This window comes from Myotis yumanensis, unplaced genomic scaffold, assembly GCF_028538775.1.
Source record: "Myotis yumanensis isolate MYYU_CA2020_CCGP unplaced genomic scaffold, mMyoYum1.0.hap1 SCAF_5, whole genome shotgun sequence".
In the NCBI taxonomy this organism is placed as follows: Eukaryota; Metazoa; Chordata; class Mammalia; order Chiroptera; family Vespertilionidae; genus Myotis; species Myotis yumanensis.
In genome coordinates this window covers 82,430,759-82,451,669 of record NW_027223756.1, presented here as the reverse complement: position 1 = coordinate 82,451,669, position 20,911 = coordinate 82,430,759, and the positions used below count along the sequence as shown (strand labels likewise).

The following is a 20,911-nucleotide window of genomic DNA, read 5'->3' as shown; positions in this document are numbered from 1 at the left end:
TTATCTCCATTTTGGACCAATATCTCCAAATGACCAATGCGTAATATTATCATATAATAACATACAAGTGAAAGATCCATTCAATGTATAAGATAGATCAATTGGTATTAACTTAACAGGGAACTGATTACAAGTTCCTGGATATTATTTGTATTTCCATTGTAACTAATTAAAGAAACCAGCACTTGTGGAATTTGGGTTCAATATAAATGAATATCTACAATTATCTGAGGCTTTGGAAATGTACCTTTTCTAGCCATCTAGCTACATGAGGCTAGGTGTTCTTCCTAACGCTTCTTCAAAGCAAAGGATTTTAAATGATTGAAGTAATTGCAAATGATTGATGACAGAATATACTTAAGAATCAGTTATCTTCTATTAAGCTACACATTAAAGAGATTTGCAAAATGTAAATTAATGACACACTGTCCACTCTAATTTTGGTGTGGAAAATAATTATTTTTCATATTGTCTTGTGTATTATATCCTATAGTGGGCAAGACCATCCACCACAACAAAGGATTATCTAGCTCAGAATTTCAGTAATGCTATAAAAACTGTTTAAACATATAGGAGAGATCAACCAAAGGACTTGTATTCATGCATATAAGCATAATCACTGGACACAGACACTAGGGGGGTGAGGGTAAGAGTGGGGGGGGTAGGGTGGGAGGTAATGGGGGGATAAGGTCACATATGTAATACCTTAATCAATAAAGAAAAAAATTAAAAAATAGACTTATATTTTAAATCTCTATTTTAATTTCTAATACAGTAAATATAACCCACATAAGCAAATACTCTTTGGGATCCTCAATAACTCAAGTATTATGGGTCTTAAGACAAATAATTCACTTCAATCCTACGTAATAAAAGCCTAATATGCAAATCAACCGAATGATGGAACGACTGGTTGCTATGATGCACACTGACAATCAAGGGGCAGACACTCAATGCAGGAGCTGCCCGCCCCCACCCCCCGCCAGAGGCCCCAGGACAGTCAAGGCGGGTGCCAGTGGGGGGGTCACCCCGACAGTTGCCCCACAGAGGGAGGTGACTGGTGGCAGGGCGAGAGGTGACTGGCCCAGCTGGTTGCCCTACGGATTGGCCCTGACTGCCGGTCAGGCCTAGGGACCCTACCCGTGCAGGAATTTTGTGCATCAGGCCTCTAGTAATATAATAAAAATCATTCTACAGCTTGTTCCAAAAATATCTACTGTTATTATCTAACACTCAACTTGATATGTTAGCTAGAATAACAATATAGGTTTTAAAACTCACCTGTACTTGATGTTATTATATATGGCTATAGTCATGCTGTGGAAGAAAAAAGAATTGTTAACAACTGTTTTTATTATATAAGCTTTGAGGACAATTTTTAAAGGGGTTGGGGGAAGGGGGAAGACCATTCCAGCTGCCCAGTGGCCTTGAAATCCTCATTCCCAACATGGGCACTTTGCCTCTTGTTTTAGTTATTTTGCTTTCAGAAAAAATAAGTGAACCAAAATGCTAGGTAACATGCACTAAGAAGATATGTGTCTGTTGATTATTATAATGCAGGGTGAGGCCAAAGCAGGTTTACAGATGTTTGTATGGAAATGATATAGTAATTAATAAATAATACAAGAATAAACCATTTTACATACTCACAACTGTACACCTACTTTGGCCCCAGCCTGTACATGTTAGCACACACTCCCCCATCATTTGTCCTTGTACCCATAGGACTTTCATCCTGTACATGTTATAAGTATTTGTGCATGTGGTTAAATTTAAGCCATACAGTAATTGTGCTTTTTCAAAAAGTTGTTAAGCCCTGCATTTCAGGTCACTATCCACCTACTCACCCATTTTCCATCATTTCCCTAAAAGTAAGTAAAATGCTCTGTGCCAAAAAAAGCTTTAAGATCACTTTTACATAATTATTAGAAAACTGAATAGCAAATGTAAGAGCCTATAACAACAGTAGGTTTAGTAATCCTGACACAAGCAATACTAACAACGAAACATAATGCTTCACAGTGTAATAATAACACTTATTTCCTAATTAGATTACATGAAAATTTCACGGTCAGATGTAAGTCCTCAGGTTCTATGTAAGTGAATGGATTTTTAAGTTATTCACAGAAGTGGTATAATAGGCAACAATGGGGTCCTCGTAGTTAAGTGATATGCTTCTTCCCTTTGCCCTCTATGTCTAAAACAGTGATGGCGAACCTATGACATGTGTGTCAGAGGTGACACGTGAACTCATTTTTGGTTGATTTTTCTTTGTTAAATGGCATTTAAATATATAAAATATCAAAAATATAAATCTTTGTTTTACTATGGTTGCAAATATCAAAAAATTTCTATATGTGACACGGCACCAGAGTTAAGTTAGGGTTTTTCAAAATGCTGACACGCCAAACTCAAAAGGCTCGCCATCACTGGTCTAAAGGAGCTCAAATTAACTGAGAGAAGGTAAATCTGAATTTCATAACTAGGTCTGTGGAATGTGAATTGCTGTAAAAAGGCCTGTACTGTAACACCACGAGCATCCAAGAGAGATACTTCTATTGGGCTTCAAACAGCTTCATCTTCAAACTGATTTTAAAGTCACAGAATTCAAAGCACAGAAGCTGAAAAGGACCACTGAACCTTATTTGACGTTTAATTCAACAACCTATTTTGCAGGTGAGAAAACCAACGGTGAAACTGACTTGCTCAAGGTCCTGCCCACAGCGAGGAGCCCTCTCTCCCCTCCGCTCTAACCAGGCAGTGGCTCCCGAGCTTGGCTGTTCCCTGGGATCCCCTGAGGAGCTGGAGAAACTGCCTGTCTCCACCTAGAGACGTGCAGCCTTCACTGGCATTGGGAAGACACGGGGTTGTTTATAAAGCTCCCAGGTGCTGCAATGTGCCCCAGAGTTGGAAACACATGACTTAGGGTAAGATCAGGACCTCCCTGGGTGCTTTTGCCCATGTAATCATGCCTCACAGTTTTCCTCAGCTCATCAAAGGTTGTGACATTGAGAGACTGTTGGGGGTGGTGGTGAAATGCATGTATTTAGAGACAAACATTTTTAGAAAAGTTGCGTAAGTGATTCTAGTAAAGACTGCACCTCATTGGGAACAATGTACCATGATGCACATTTTTCAAAATCATTCTTAAAACTCAATCAGCTCTATGAATTTTCTCAGTAAACCCTTACTTCACCAATAGTGAATCTACTGAATGGCCATTTTCAAAACTAAAGTACAGCAAATGAAAATTTACTGTACTTCCTGAATTAGACTAATTTGGAGAAAGAAGCATGAAACCTACTTGTCTGAGCAAGGCTAACCTTTAAAACTACTTTTGAATTATTCTGTGACATCAGAATCTTTTGAATTCAAAAGAAGCTACAGAATGTATCCAGAGTTGAGTGGTGTTATTCTTTACTCCAGGATTTAGTGTCTTGGCTGAATACAAACATTCAGTGATTACTCAATAGGTTCCAAAGATCAGGAATTTAGAGAGAGATGGGGCTCAGTTTTTGCTGAAACACAATTTGATGTCAACTATTGTTATTAAGTGTGAGAAGAAAGTTATATTATTATAATAATTAACTTGCTGTTGTAACTAAAGAAGTTACTAATAATTTAATTAGAAAGAGTTGGTACATTATAAAAATTACGTTTTAAAGCTAATTGTGTTTTTCAGGCTGAAAAATACAATTAAAGGTGAATATATTAATACTGTCAGGGAGCATTTCCCAAACCGTGTTCTGGAGAATCAGCCCTCATATTCCAGACACTGAGAATGTACCTTGGACAACCCCATGGGAGGCAGGAATCTGGACAGTATATGTATTTTCTCTCTTAAATAAGCTTGGAGGTTTCATCTTAGGGTGTTTTTAAAGTTCATCTCCAATGGTAGACTATGGGGCAACTAATATGCACTTTTCATCATCATAACACTGTTCATAGTTGCTTAAGTATAAACCTGTCTATGACCGTGTTTCCAAAACATCACCTCTTTCATTTTTTTCTACTGTGATTTATATATACATGCATTGACATATGTATATATGTTTTGAAGACATATTTATGTATCTACACATATCTTTACATGTATAATTAAATTCAATACACCTATTAATTAAAACTTCAGTTGAGCACATTTTACCCACAAAAAAATTAGTTTGAAAAGTTGTTCCTTAAGACTTGTGTGATACATCCCACTTTGGTGGGTAGGAAAAGTAAATTTTCATACAGAAATAGTGCTGGAAAATGTACAATGGGAAAAATCTGATGAAACCCAATTAAATTCTAATGCAGACACACTCTGGTGCCAGAAGGTGACAAACTATTCCTTCTTCCAAGAGTAGTTTCCAAAGTGCTATGCACTATTTTAGTCCCATGTCCCATAAATAAATACTTTTTGCTTTTATTGTTTTTCCACACTGATTTATATATTTATAGATCCTTCTAAGCCAAGAGGAAAATGGTGCCTCTAGTTTCTCTACCTACTGCAAGAAATACTCTTTAACAGAAACACCCAATAAAAAGCAGCTCTCCTTTTCATTATGGTCAACAATGTCTTGAAAACAGAAATGCATCAGGAAATATCAATACTTTTGGGGGGATTTATTTCCTAACTAGCTTTTCCTTCTTCTATTCACTCTAAGAGTAAAGTGGAAATTGAAAATTCATATTTAGGTCCTTGAAATCAATAGATAATTGATCATGGTTTCTTAACTTGGTCACTGAGAAGGACAATGAAGTGACTGTAATTATGTATAAATAGGATGCTTTCAACAGAAGTGGTCTGTCACTCAGCCCGTGGCATCCTAGTAGTACTCACACTTGGATGATGGTGCTGAAATTCGGCTGGCTCACAGTGTCATCATAGAGAAACACCGTGGGGCAAGACCCAGAGCGCTTAGTAAGGCGCCCTGGAAATTCCTACCAAAGAGGGAAAGAGAAGAAAATGTCACAGAACGCACGTTAAACCTATAAAAGCGTGTTTTTCCTCTCGGTTAAAATGTCAAACAATTAAGCATTAAGGTTTTTCTTACAGTCCATGAACTGCTTGAGTGTGATATCATGTGCAGCTCTATGGTAAACCCAGTAGATAGTCTAACTTCCACAGTGGAGATTGGAGGAATGAGTTATAAAATGCTGCCTTTCTTAAGTACCTATAATCAAACCTGGCAAACCCCTGTTATAAATCTCCTTTATAATAGTGTAAAACGTTTAGAATTAGACTTCAGGGCTGTTGTTCTTTTTTCATTAAGAGATGAAAAGCAGCTGAGATTTTTTTATTTCTACTGTTCATTTACTATAAATAAATGCAATTCATTCTATAATAATAAATCAAGATCATTTTATTGCAGTAAATGAAAGCCAATAATGAATATTAATTCAGGAAACAGAGAAACAAAACAAGCATGTTTGGTCAGAGGTGTGTGTGCGCTAGGGCTGCCCATTTGCTAACAAGCTGGGGGCCACAGGTCTCTCTGAGCCTCACTTTCCTAAAAACCAGATAAAACAGCTTTCAGAATTCAGCTCTCACTTCATGTTTAAGGAAGACTATCATTACATTTCTCAAGTGAGAACCCCAGAGAATAGTTTCCATTCATTTCTACATGTTGTTAATTCTGTTCTCTTGGTCATCTGACACTCACCCCCATCCTGCCTCACTCAGCTGCTCTCTCTGCTTACAAGGCCTCTTCTTCCTTGTCCAGCAAGCTCAACTCCTCCCCATCTGCCTCCAGGATACCCTCACCAGCAGCCACACCACCCAACCTCTCTCCTGTACACGCCCACATCTGAGTGACCACTTGTCACATGGCATCAACTGCCTACAGGGTGCCCCTCTCATAGAAACCTAAGCTTCTCTAGGGAAGGGAGGACTCGGACTTCTCTCCTGCCTCCAGCTGCTGAGCACAGAACCTGGGACAGATTAGCAGCTCGAGTACTTGACAAGTTTTTTAAAAAAATATATTTTTATTTATTTCTGAGAAGAAGAGAGAGGGATCGAGCCTGCAAACCTAGCATGTGCCCTTGCCCGGAATCAAACCTAGGACCCTTTAGTCTGCAGGCTGATGCTGTATCCACTGAGCCAAACCGGCTAGGGCAGTGGTTGGCAAACTGCAGCTCACGAGCCATGGGTGCGCATGTACAGTGAGATTGAAACTTCGTGGCCCATGCACAGAAGTTGGTATTTTGTGGAAGAGCCAACCTCAAGGGGCCAAAGAGCCACATGTGGCTCGCGAGCCGCAGTTTGCCGACCACTGGGCTAGGGCAACACGTTTTATAAATCATTTACAACTGGGAGATAAATCTTACTGTAGATACAATTTAGAATTTATCTGAAGTGGTACTGGAGAGGTGACAATAAAATGTTTGAGAACTTTTAGAGAAAACACTATCCTTAACACACTTTAGCAGTATCCATTGATTTGAGAAGTATCCATTGATTTGCAAAGAGCCCAACAATTCAGCAATAATCAAACACTGATATAGCCTGAACTATGTTTTGACAATTCTCTTCCTTAAAGTAATACCTATAACTAATCACTATAATTAATTTAAAGTAACAGCAGAATTTTTGAATATCAGAAAATACCAATTACTTTAATATGCTTGGTTTTGTTGTTTTTAAAAACTAATTCAGATGAGCTGCCCTTTCTCATTTCATACAAAATAGTTTTTTTGTATGCTGTCATACTTTCCCATCAGCATCCCCCACAAATGCACAAGAGATTGGGCAGGGGAATAATCTACTTGATGCCTCTTAACCCTTTGCGCTCCAATTTTATTTTTGGAAATCAAACAGTCTGGTCCGAATTGGAAGTCCTTCCTGTCTTGGTTGCAGTAGTTCCCTGGCGGAAATTGCCAATTAGCTCAATCACCAACTCAGCTCGACATTGGACCTGCTACTAGCACCTGGTCTGTCGAGTCAGCCTCAATGTTGGAGCGCAAAAGCTTAAAATACAGAGCATTTTAACATTGCCAGTAGCCTATAATCAGAAACATCCATATCCTATCTAATAAAAGACAAAAAGGGTAATTAACCGTACCTCTGCTACGCTTCCCAACGGCTAATTGGGGCGATATGCAAATTAACTGCCAACAAAGATGGCGGTTAATTTGCATACGTAGGCACAATGATGGGAGGTGAAAGGGGAAGGACGGAAGAACAGTGATTGGAAACCCAGGCAGCAGGCAAGAGCCGCGGGGGGTACCGCCCGGCCTGCGGCCCGGTGGTCGCGATGGCCATCAGAGGGAGAGAGAGCCGCATTGCGATAGAGAGCCAGGGCGCAGGTGAGGTGGCACCCCGGCACCTGACATGCAAAGATCGGGGATGAAATGACTTTTCCCAAGCACATCTGCAAATATCCTGGGGAAGGCATCACGAAGAGTTCACAACAACTGTCTTACTTGGCGAGGAAGAAAACAGCTGGCAACGGAAACAATCCCTTACATCAAAGTTAAGGTCCCTCTGAGTAAAAAGAATATTTCCAATGTAAAGGAGGGAGCAGGCAAAAATAATAGTTCTCATGACTTCCACTGAAGTTTGAGCATATGACAGAGTCAAAACGAACATACAAATTAAAACAGACAGTGGACATTCAAATGACCCAAATCAATTGTCACTGTTTGTCCCAATAGCAGCAATGCTTATGTGATAATATAGTTTAACAAACATACAAAACAAGTCACATGATAAGAGAGGTTCAGCTTCTAAAGTAAATTGAATATGTTCTTTAAAAATTCTCATGTCCTCCCCTCTGACTATAATTCTTAATTTTCCAATCGGAAAATTACCCCAGGTGATCCAGTAACATGTAGAACTTCAGTAACCTAACTTATTTTAAAAAACAAACATCCCAACCATTTTTAAAATACTTAAATTGATATTTTAGGGTTAAAATTATAGAAGCTATTTAGATCCAAATATATTTTATGAATAGAAAATATTTCAGTTTTTTATTTAAAAAAATAAACATAAAAAATATATATAAGTGACACATTTTCCCAAGAAACTCTGAATTAGTACCTTTCCCTCTAACTTTCTTCAAATTAAGAGAATCTATGGAGTTCCCTATATTGCACAAGTTTTAATGAAAGAAAACAAGACTTTCTAAGAGCATCAAATACATGTTTTCTTATTTACAAACATATATACTCTTCTCTCTCTCTCTCTCTCTTTAAAATATATTCTTACTGATTCAGAGAGGAAGGGAGAGAGAGAGAGATAGAAACATCAACGATGAGAGAGAATCATTGATCGGCTGCCTCCTACATGCCCTGTACTGGGGATCAAACCCACAACCCAAGCATGTGGCCTGATCTGGAATCAAACTGTGACTGATTCATAGGTCGATGCTAAACCACTGAGTCACACCGGCTGGGCTCAATTCTTATTTATAAATTCATTCCAAGGACATATATAGCTTGAAAAGCTTTGGAAGTAGTTTAAAAAAAAACTAGCTTTTAAGTAACAAGAAAACAGTTATAGAAGAAAGTTTAAATTAAAAGAAAAAATTGTTTTAATTTATTCAAGAGTGGGAACATCCTCCATGAAAATGTGTACCTTGACTGTGGATGGCTGGGTGGCTTTATCATACATTAGGAATTCAAATGCTTTTTACAATGAAAAGAGAGAGTTTCATCTCATTTCTCTCCCAGGGTAGATGTCTGTCAATAGAAGGTGGACATCAATAAAAGGAGGGGCTTGCACAATCAATACAGAAAGTCAGCAATCTATGAATAATCCAGAACCCAGTATTTATCTCCTCTGCCTCACAACCTCCCTCCCAGCCAGTGAGCAAGATAATTACTCTCAAGTCAAACTAAGTGCCCCCCAGTCACAATGGCCCAATGCTGACATACAAAGCATACAAATAATTCTCACCCTGGCATAAAAGTGACAACTTTCTTGGAAGAAAAGCAGATACTGTAAATTTCTCAAAGTCTTCCTGAAACATTTTTAAAAGTAATTCTTACTTCTTTAGAAAAAATGCATACAAGGCAAACCATCTGTAATAAAAGGCCTATTCTATAAAATTTTACCTGGTCCTACTCATATCTGCAATCATAACCATATTTATAGACAAATATACCTATACTAATAAAAGAGTAATATGCTAATTAGACTGGGAGACCTCCCAGGAAACCTTCCAGATGTTCTTCTGGACAAAGCCATGGTGGCGGGGCCGAGGTAGAGGCGGTTAGAGGCCAAGAGGGGAGGGCAGTTGTGGGTGACCAGGCTGGTGGGGGGTGGGGCCGTTGGGGGTAAGCAGACCAGCAGGGGGGCCAGTTGGGGGCAAGAAGGCCATCAGTGGGGGTCAGTTGGAGGTGATAAGGACAGCGGGGGGGGGCAGTTTGGAATGAGCAGGCCAGCAAGGGGACAGTTGAGGATGAGCAGGCCAGTGGAGAGGGAAGGTAGGGGGGAGCAGGCCAGCAGGGGGGGCAGTTTGGGGTGATCAGGCTGGCGGGGGGGCATTTGGGGGAAAGCAGGCCAGCAGCAGGGGCGGGGGGCAGTTGGGGCCGAGCAGGCTGGCAGGCAGAGTGGTTAGAGGCAATCAGGCAGGCAGGCAGGTGAGCGGTTAGGAGCCAGCAGTACTGGATTGCGAGAGGGATGTCCGACTGCTGGTTTAGGCCCGATCCCTGTAAACTGGCAGTAGGACATCCTTCAAGGGTTCCCAAATGGGAGAGGGTACAGGCCAGGCTGAGGAACACACCCTCCCCTGTGCACGAATTTCATGCACCGGGCCACTAGTATTGTATAAAACACCATTTTGCTTGTTTTAATTGTTTCACTGCAAAGCCACTTTTTTTACTTATTAATCAGAAGTTCCAGACCATATATTTTTTGAAAAGTATCACTATTTGAAGGAATAAATTCTCCTTCAATCTAGAATAATTAGGAAAATAGAAGAGATTTGAGAAAACCTACAAATGAGAAACCTACAAATAAGGTCCATGCTACTAGTATCCGTCCATTATAGTTGTTGGGAATCACAGCAGACAACTTTTATATCAGACTATTAATTTCTTACTTAACTCTTTAACTGTTTACTTTCATCATTGTTCTTCCTCTTGTCTTGTTCTAAGAAAAAACAAATTAACTGATCAATTCTGATACAAATGCCATAGAAAATAACAGTGGCTGATTATCTGAGAAACTAACACATACAAAATGAGACAAAATATTCTTCCATTGTAAATACTTTACAACAAAATTTATAATTTGGAATACCTAGAAAGATGAGCACCCTAAAGTAAAATCTAAAAACTTAGTGTTACTTTTTGACCTAACATATCACCTATATTTGGTACAAATGAAAGGCTCTCCATGTATAGAAAAGGGCAAATCCATTCAGACCAGGTGAGAAACGAAGCTGATGAAAAAGTTTGCCTGTAGCATATCTGAACCTCTACCCAGTAGTGGCCTCTGATTGTCCATTTATACCCACCTCACTTGAACCACCAGGATCTAAGAGTTGACACTCTGAGAACCAGGTTCTGGCCAGGAACTAGTCTCCAGGCTCATGAGCTTCCCTGGAAATGTCCAGAACCACTTATTGGTAATCAACTAAAATACCTCACTAAAAACTAATGGGTCTTTACTCCATTGGAAATTAACCTATTTAAATTTACATTTTAAAATGAGTATGCTGCCCTAGCCAGTTTGGCTCAGTGGATAGAGCATTGGCCTGTGGACCAAAGGTTCCTGGGTTAGATTCCTGAATTTGATTTTGGTCAAGGGCATGTACCTTGGTTGCAGGCTCATCCCTGGCCCAACCCCTGGATGGGTCGTGTGCAGGAGGCAACCAATTGATGTATTTCTCTCATATGAATGTTTCTCTCTGTCTTTCCCTCTCTCTTCCACTCTTGCTTAACAACAAATAATTCAATGGAAAAATAACCTCAGGTGAGAATAAAAAAGAGTGTGTTAATTTAGCCCTGGATAGTGTTGCTCTGTTTGTTGGGCATCATCCTCTGCATCAAAAGGTTGCCAGTTCCATTCCTGGCCTGTGTTTCAGGTTTGATCCTTGGTAGGAGGTGTGCAGGATGCAGCAGATCGATATTACTCTCACATGTACTAGAATGTTTCTCTATTTCTCTCCCTTTCCCTTCCTCTCTCTCAAGAAATCAAAAACTATTCTTTAAAAATATCTAAAAAAAATGAGCATAGTAAACTTAATTGCACATGTCTACAGCACCCAGCATCATTTTGTTCTCACAAAGGCCAGAAGAAGACTGAAAGCTCTGAATAGGGTCTTGGCTGTGCTGTTCCCCACACTGCCTCCTCTGGTGTGGGGTGGGCACCACAGAAACAGTCCCTTATGAGTGAAGAGAGGGCCAGGGCGTAGCTTTTCCTTTACTGTCTCTACTCTACTGTGAGGCACCCATGGCTCTGGAAGCAACTGAGAAACACAGCAATCCTAACCAAAAGCGATTAGCTTAAAACAAGAAAAACACACACACTCCATGAACACATGGATAGGACACCCCATGCTTTATTGTGTGGCATTATTTCAAATACAATGGAACCCTCATTCCTTGTACTTCTGCTGTCATAATCAACTGAAACACCTGCTCACGTGTGGCTTTTCCAGCAGGTAAACTCAATTGAACAAAGCACTGAGGAAGGTCAGCAGGCAAGCAGGAGAGTTAAAATGCTACCTTGCTGCTCAGGTAGTAAAGAGGGAAGAACATCCGGCCGCAAGGGGGAAAGAAGCAGGGGTGGGGGACCAGGTGCCCTTCCCTAGGAAAGCTGGCTCCAGCTGGAAGGAGCCCCAGGCAATGAGTCCCTCCCAGGGGACTGGGGGCTGCGGAGGACAGAGGTACCCCAAAGAGCAGAAGGGAATTGCTGCCTCTTACCTTGGGGCGTCACTGGGGCGCTGATATTCTTCAGGTGGTGGCGCTTGAGAGCTCTGGAAGTTGACTCAGACTTCGGGGTAGCAGGCACTGTTTCTACTGCCCCTGTGTCCCTAGCAGCCGCCTCATGAACCTCAGACTCACACTTGGACTTAACGTGCCTGGAGCCCCGATCCAGCTTGGGGCTGGCACTGGGACTGGGACTGGCCTTCAGATAACAACTCTTCGAGTTCCCCATGGATCACCTCCACTTCTCACTGCTACTGCTGGTTCACTCACACTCCGCTCCCCTCTCCCCACCCCACAGCCCTCAGTAGTCCCTCCCCCCAAGGAAGGCTAGGCCTGCAAGAGCAACCCCAAGGCTTCAACACACAAGCAGGTAGGGCTCACCCACTGTTTTCTTGGCCTCTGGGCTGCCAGGCCCTAGGTGGGTCTCAAGGCCCAGCCACACACCCGAAGCTGCACCTCTTTGGTTGACTCATTTGTGAGGACAGCAACCAACACGACTTATTGAAACGGAGAGGGATCAGATAAGTGCTAATAGCTACAACCACAGTGGGAAGAGAGCACAGCCAAAGCTCCTTCTCCCTCCACAGTTGCTTCTCAACTGAAGTCTGTTGTCCTGGCTGCTGCCAGCCAATCAGAACACATTCCACAGTTACCTGATTACACGGGACCAATAACACCCAGAGTTCCACCATGGTGGAACCCACAAAGAAGTCAGGGATTTACAATCCTTTCTTTAGACTTGTGTTTACATTCATTGCATGAATCCTGGAGCTCTCCATTCAGGAGGGCAGTGCAGTGGGCATTTGCTAGTGCAAGCAGGCCAGTGTCATTAGGTCCTGGGTTTTACCAGGTCTGATAGCCGACTCATTGATGCATTGCTCTCTGGACTTATTTACACATTCATTGTTGACCATTTTTGTAACTAAATTCTCCTTCTCTATCTACATGTTAGCTTTTGCCTGCACCTTGCCCTGGTCCTACTCTCAATAAAGAGCTATGACTGTGTGTCTTAAATGGGACTCAAGGAAACATCACCCCTTTCCTTCCTCATAAGTAAAATAGGAACCAATTCATCCATCCCAGCTCAGCAACACAGGGCTTCACCAGTTTGCTTTCCTACCTCTGGTTTTCCCTCTCATGGCAAGAGTTTCCTGATTCCCCCGAACCCCCACCATAACAATGCTTAAAACACAACTGTCACATACACAATTGAGAACCTCAAAGAGGGGTACCACAATCCTAATTTGATGAAGATGATGGTAATGATAGTTAACATTTGTCCAACCCCATTTCAAGGGAGGTATTCATTTAAATGTCCAAAAACAGCCCTCAGTTTACAGATTTTACCAAAGAAGTTGAGACACAGCAATAAGCCATACTTTCAAGTTCACACAATTATTCATGCTTATCAGAAAATAATGGCAGAAGTAAAACATGGGAGGTAGTGACATTTTGTCAGGAAATTGTTAAGGAAGAACAATTTTTTTGTTGTGAATTTTTAAATATATTTTCCTTCATTCAACATTAAGTCTCTTCTGTGCACCAGACACTATATGTGTGGAACACTAGTGCCCTCACTGAGGCCAGAGGGAGGACATGTTTTTCATGGACACAAAGAGAGAATCAATTCCATAGGAATTGCCCTATGCAGTTGGATATTAGCTCCCTTCCAGGAGAACTTTCTTGATCTTAAAAGCTCACCCAACCTTGTTGGGGATGACTGGCATGAGCGAGCTCCCTGTGACTCAAGGGAACCAAGCAGAGCTGAGATTTTCATTGGTCAAGGAGACTGCTGAAGCTGATGGGGGTGATGGGGCTCAGTCCATCTGGGCTCTCTCTGAGGAAGATTGTTTTTCTGTGTCCTCATCCCCTGCCAGCTATTTCACAAGGATTTTTGCCCCCCATCTCACCTTGGTCCATTAAAGCTTCCTCTGTGGGCACAGGAAGGTTTAGCCCAGTCCTTACTATGTCTTCTCTAAAAAAAACTTGAGCAGCAGTACTAGCTAATATACTATCTACCCTGGGTTCCCGTGGATGCATGTGGAGTAGTGGTTAGGAGGAGCTGCGGCCAAGCCACAGAGAGTAGGGACCAGGGCAGGGAGGCTGATCTTGTCCTTTCTCTGACTGTCAGACCACACTCAGTATTATTCCTCATGCATTTTATGATTTTGACTTGTACTTGGAGGACTCCTGGGCTAAGTTCCCTGCATTTACAGCCCAGGTGGCCCCTGGTTCAGTCATCTCTAGGCTGTGTCATAGTGAGTTTCTTAGGCCTGGGGTAAAAAGAGTGTAAAAGATAGCTTGATATATGAACTCCAGTATCCAGAGAGGTTCCTGTGGCCCCAGTTTGTAGCTGAGGCGAGTTTTTGGGGATAAGGTGGAGGCCTCACTGTGAAGAATTGGCCCTGTAAGGACTTAGCTTCCGAACTCTAAGAAATTGTGTCAACAGACCCTGCTGTGAGTATCAATGGCTCCTTCAAAGCACAGAAGGAAAGAGCTGCTCTCCATGCCCTGCTGTCTGAGAATCACTGGCTAGAAGACCATTGAGGAAACAAATTAAGAAATAGAGGCTCACTGCCATCCACAATTGTCCAAGGAGCAGCCACCCCCCCACCAGCTGCCGCCGTCCACGACCACCTGAGGAGCAGCTGCCACCTGCAACCATGTGAGGAGCAGCCGCCCTGTGACCCCCAAGAAGCAGCCTCTGCCCGTGACCATGCAACCCACCACCAAGCCCACCGCTGCAGCCACAGGCCTCGTGTGACTCGACACCTAGATCCTTTGTTTTTAATATATTTTATTGATTTTTTACAGAGAAGAAGGGAGAGGGATAGAGAGCTAGAAACATCGATGAGAGAGAAACATCGATCAGCTGCCTCCTGCATGCCCCCCACTGGGGATGTGTCTGCAACCAAGGTACATGCCCTTGACCAGAATCGAACCTGGGACCCTTCAGTCCGCAGGCCGACGCTCTATCCACTGAGCCAAACTGGTTCGGCAAGACACCTAGATCCTTTGGTGAGAGCAAAAATGAGGAGACCAAAGAACAACCCCTAAAGGAAAGAAAAGGAGAAATCTCCAGAAAAGGAACTAAACGAAATAGCGGTATGCAATATGTCAGCAAAGGGTCATACAGTTCATTAACTGGATGGATGAGAAAATCAACAACCTATGTAGAATCAGGAGGAAATAAAGCATGATATAGCTATAATAAAAAACAATATGGAAGCTTTCAACAGTAAACTAGGAGAAGTAGAAGACCAAATTAGCAAATTAGAAGACAGGGAAGCAAAACACCCAATCTGAACTGCATTTGGATAAAAAAATCAAAAGACGGGAGAAGAGCCTGAGGGAGCTTTGGGACAACATGAAACAAAGCAACATATGTATAACAGGGGTGCCAGACAAGAAGGGGAGCAAGGGTTAGAAAACCTATTTGAAGAAATAATGTAAAAAAGTCTTCCCTGATTTGGAGAAGAAAAAAGTCACACAAGCACAGAGAGCCCCAAATAAGATGAAGCCCAAAAATCCCACACCAAGACATGTCATAATTACCATGGCAAATGTTAACAAGAAAAGAATCTTAAAGGCTGCAGAGAGACAGTCAGGAAGTTACCTAAAAGGGATTTCCCATTAGATTATGAAATGATTTCTCAACACAAACACATCAGGCCAGAAAGGAATGGAAGGAAGTATACAAAGTGATGCAAAGCAAGGGACTGAATACAAGAATACTTTATCCAGCAAGGCTATCATTCAAAATTGAAGGGGAAATCAGGAGCTTCACAGACAAAAAAAGGCTCAGGGAGTTTATCACTACCAAGATATGCTAAGTTGCAAGAAATGCTAAAGGGACTCTTGTAAAAAGAAGAAATAGAAAGGGAAAAAGGAACACAGGCACAAACAATAAAAATGGCTACAAACAAGTACCTATCAATAATAAAAGTTAATGGTCTAAATCAGCGGTTCTCAACTGGTGGGTCGCGACCTCTCTGGTGGTCGAACGACCCTTTCACAGGGGTCGCCTAAGACCATCCTGCATATCAGATATTTACATTATGATTCATAACATTAGCAACATTACAGTTATGAAGTAGCAACGAAAATAATTTTATGGTTGGGTCACAACATGAGGAACTGTATTTAAAAGGCCAGAAGGTTGAGAACCACTGGTCTAAATGCTCCAATCAAAAGACATTGAGTGGCTGAATGGATAAAAAAACATGACCCATATATATGCTGTCTACAAGAGACTCACCTTATAACAATAGACTCACACAGACGGAATGCGAAGGGATGGAAAAATATTGTCCAGGCAAATGGAAATGAAAAAAAAAAAGTTGGGGTAGCAATACTTATATCTGACAAAATAGACCTCAGAGTGAAGGACATAACGAGATAAGGAAGGCCACTTCATAAAACTAAAGGGATTGATACAAGAGGATATAACTCTGGTAAACATATATGCGCTCAATGCAGGAGCACCCAAATACATAAAAAACTATTGGAAGATATCAAGGGAGAGATTGACTGAAATATGACCATAGTAGGGGACTTTAATACCCCACTGACATCACTGGATAAATCCTCTAGACAAAAAATCAGCAATCCTAAATGACTCACTAGATCAGATGGACTTAAGTGACATCTTTAGAGCATTTCACCCCAAAGCTACAAAACATACATTCTTCTCAAGTGCACATGGGACATTTTCAAAGATAGACCACATATTGGGTCATAGGAAAAGTCTCTCCAAATTCACGAAGATTGAAATCATATCAAGCATCTTCTCAGACCTCAACGACATAAAATGAGAAATCAACTACAATAAAAACAATTAACAAAATTCAAACACTTGGAGGCGGAATAGCATGCTATTAAACAATGATTGGGTTACCAAAAAGATCAAAGAAGAAATTAAAAACATCCTGGAAATGAATGTCAATGAAAACACAACAATCCAAAACAATGGGACACAGTGAAAGCAGTCCTGAGAGGGAAGTTCATAGCATTACAGACCTACCTCAAAAAACAAGAAAAATTGGTAATAAATTATCTAACTCTACAACTTAAAGAATTAGAAAGAGAGCAACAAGAAAACCCCAGAGTGAGCAGAAGAATGGAGATAATAAAGATCAGAGCAGAAATAAATGAAATAGAGGCCAAAAAATACAAAAGATCAATGAAACCAAGAGCTGGTTTTTTGAAAGGGTACACAAGATTGATGAACTATACCAGGCGCGCTGGGGCTGTGGTCTCCTCTCCGCATCCCCCATGGAGGGGGAGACTTGAACCGGTTCGTGTAAGTAGGAGGTGCTTTGGGGATTAAAGAATAATGAAAGACAGACATAAAACAGATTAAAAGCTTGGGCTGGGTGTGGTGCCTGGCCTCTGGAGGGACAGAGCACACAGGAGAGCCAGCTCTGAAAGCTGATTTATTAAATACTTGAATTACAGGAAGTTACATCACATCTGGGTGGGCCTTTAACATCATGAGATCCATCCCCTTAACACTGGGCAGGAGAGTCAGACTGGGTGGCATCCACTGAATCCAGCTGATGTAAGTTAAGCCAAATGTATTCTAAGGGCCCTTAACAATGAACCTCTACTCAGGCTCACCAAGAAGCAAAGAGAGAGGACCCAATTAAACAAAATCAGAAATGAAAGAGGTGAAGTAACAACAGAGTCCACAGAAATACAAAAGATTATAAAAAAATACTATGAACAACTCTCCTCCAACAAATAAACAACCGAAGGAAATGGACATATTTCGAGAAAGATACAACCTTCCAAAACTCAAACAAGAAGAATAAAAATATCTCAACAGGCCAATAACTAAGGAGGAAATTGAAGCAGTCATCAAAAGCTTCCAGCAAATAAAAACCCAGGGCCAGATGGCTTCACAGGAGAGTTTTACCAAACATTCAAAGAAGAACTAAAACCTATCCTTCTCAGACTATTCCAAAAAATTCAAGAGGAAGGCACACTTTCAAGCTCTTTCTATGAAGCCAGCATTACCCTAATCCCAAAACCAGATAAAGACACTACAAAGAAAGAGAATTATAGGCCAATATCCCTGATGAACATAGATGCTAAAACCCTCAACAAAATTCTAGCAAATTGGATCCAACATTACATTAGACAGATCATACACATGACCAAGTGGAATTTATTTCAGGAATGCAAGTCTGGTACAATATCCGCAAATCAATAAATGTGATACATCACATAAACAAACTGAGAGACAAAACTCACAAAATCATATCAATTGGTGCAGAAAAGGTATTTGACAAAATCTAACACCCTTACCTGATAAAAACTCTCAGCAAAGTGGGAAAGAGGGATCATACCTCAATATAATAAAAGCCTTATATAACAAACCTACAGCCAACATCATACTCAATGGGCAAAAACTAAAATCATTTCCCCTATGATCAGCAACAAGACAGGAATGCCCACTTTCACCAGTCCTGTTCGCCATAATACTGAAATTGCTAGCCATAGCAATCAGACAAGAAGAAATAAAAGGCATCCAAATGGGAAAAGAAGAAGTAAAACTGCCATTATTCGCAGATGACATGATATTCTACATAGAAAACCCTAAAGACTCCAGAAAAAAAATTACTAGAATGAATAAATGAATTCAGCAATGTAGCAGGATACAAAATTCACAACCAGAAATCTATGGCTTTTTTATGCACCAATAATGAACTTACAGAAAGAGAAATTTTTAAAAAAATCCCATTTACCACTGCAACAAAAAAATTAAGATACCTAGGAATAAATTTAACCAAGGAGGAAAAGGACCTGTACTCAGAAAATTACAGAACGCTGAAAAAAGAGATAGAGGAAGACATAAACAAATGGAATAATATACCCTGTTCATGGATTGGTAGAATCAACATCATTAAAATATTCATACTACCCAAAGCTATCTATAGATTCAATGCAATCACCATTAAAATACCAACAGCATACTTCAAAGACCTAGGACAAACTCTCCAAAGATTCATCTGGAATAAAAAAAGACCCTGAAGAGCCACAGCAATCTTGAAAAAGAACAAAGTTGAAAGGATCACAATAACAGATATCAATCTATACTACAAAGCCACTGTTCTCAAAACTGCCTGGTGTTGGCACAAGAACAGACATATAGACCAATGGAACAAAACAGAGAACCCAGAGTTCAACCCAAGCCATTATACTCAATTAATATTTGACAAAGGAGGCAAGAGCCTACAATGGAGTCAAGACAGTCTCTTCAATAATTGGTGTTGGCAAAATTGGACATATACATGCAAAAAAAGAGATAAAACTAGATCACCAACTTACGCCATACACAAAAATAAACTCAAAATGGATAAAGGACTTAAATGTAAGGCGGGAAACCATAAAAATCCTAGAGGAAGTCATAAGCAGCAAAATAGCAGACAATTGTCATAGCAATATCTTTACTGATACAGCTCCTAGGGCAATGAAAACTAAGGAGAAAATAAATAAATGGGACTACATCAAAATAAAAGGCTTCTGCACATCGAAAGAAACCATCAACAAAACAATAAGAAAGCCCACTGCATGGGAGAACATATTTGACAATTTTATCTCCAATAAGGGTTTAATCTTCAACATTTATAGGGAACCCATACAACTTAACAAAAGGAAGATAAATAATCCAATCAAAAAATGGGCAAAGGACCTAAATAGACACTTTTCGAAGGAAGACATACAAAAGACCAAGAGACATAGGAAAACATGCTCAAAGTCATTAATCAAATGAGAGATGCAAATCAAAACAACAATGAGGTACCATCTCACACCTGTCAGAATGGCTATCATCAACAAATCAACAAATGACAAGTACCGGAGAGGATGCAGAGAAAAAAGAACCCTTGTGCACTGCTGGTGGGAATGCAGACCGGTGCAGCCATTGTGGAAAACAGTATGGAATTTCCTCAAAAAACTAAAAATGGAACTGCCATTTGACCCAGTAATCCCACTTCTAGGAATATATCCCAAGAAAATAGAAACACCAATCAGAAAGGATATATGCACCCCTATGTTCATAGCAGCACAATTTATAATAGCTAAGATTTTGAAAAAGCCTAAGTGCCCATCAGTAGATGAGTGGATTAGAAAACTGTGGTACTTCTACACAATGGAATACTATGCTGCTATAAAAAAGGAATTCTTTTTAAAAAAATATGTTTTATTGATTTTTTACAGAGAGGAAGGGAGAGGGATAGAGAGTCAGAAACATCGATGAGAGAGAAACATCTATCAGCTGCCTCCTGCACACTCCCCACGCGGGATGTGCCTGCAACCATTGCGCACATGCCCCAACCGGAATCGAACCTGGGACCCTTGAGTCCGCAGGCTGACACTCTATCCACTGAGCCAAACTGGTCAGGGCAAAGAAGGAATTCTTTTTTTTTTTTTTTTTTTAAATATATTTTATTGATTTTTTTACAGAGAGGAAGGGAGAGAGATAGAGAGTTAGAAACATCAATGAGAAAGAAACATCGATCAGCTGCCTCCTGCACATCTCCTACTGGGGATGTGCCCGCAACCCAGGTACATGCCCTTGACCGGAATCGAACCTGGGACCTTTCAGTCCCCAAGCCGACGCTCTATCCACTGAGCCAAACCGGCTTCGGCAAAGAAGGAATTCTTACCATTTGCAACAGCATGGATGGATGTGGAGAATACTATGCTAAGTGAAATAAGACAGTCAGAGAAAGATAAATATCACATGATCTCACTCATTTGTGGAATATAATGAACAACATAAACTGAGGAGCCAAAATAGAACCAGAGTCATAGAAGCATCGAACAGACTGTCCAACCTATGAGGGAAGGTGAGAGTGAAAAACCAATGGACAGATGAGGGAGAGGGGTGAGGGCACACGATGGGGTTTGGGGGAGGCCAGGGAGAGGTCAATGGGGGAAAAAGGAGACTTATGTAATACTTTAAACAATAAAGAATTTTTAAAAAAAGACTTAGCTTCCACAAGCTGGCAAGGACCGGGGACACAGCCAGGCCAGTGGC

At 40.9% G+C, this 20,911-nt stretch overlaps 1 protein-coding gene across 1 annotated transcript in view; it reads right to left on the bottom strand.

Moving 5' to 3' along the window:
- Positions 1–20,911, bottom strand: part of MUC16 (mucin 16, cell surface associated) — a 97,307-nt gene that overhangs the window by 11,159 nt on the left and 65,237 nt on the right. The window contains 2 exon segments of the mRNA XM_070415979.1: positions 1,282–1,317; positions 4,826–4,926. Of these exon segments, the coding sequence (XP_070272080.1) occupies positions 1,282–1,317; positions 4,826–4,926 (137 nt within the window).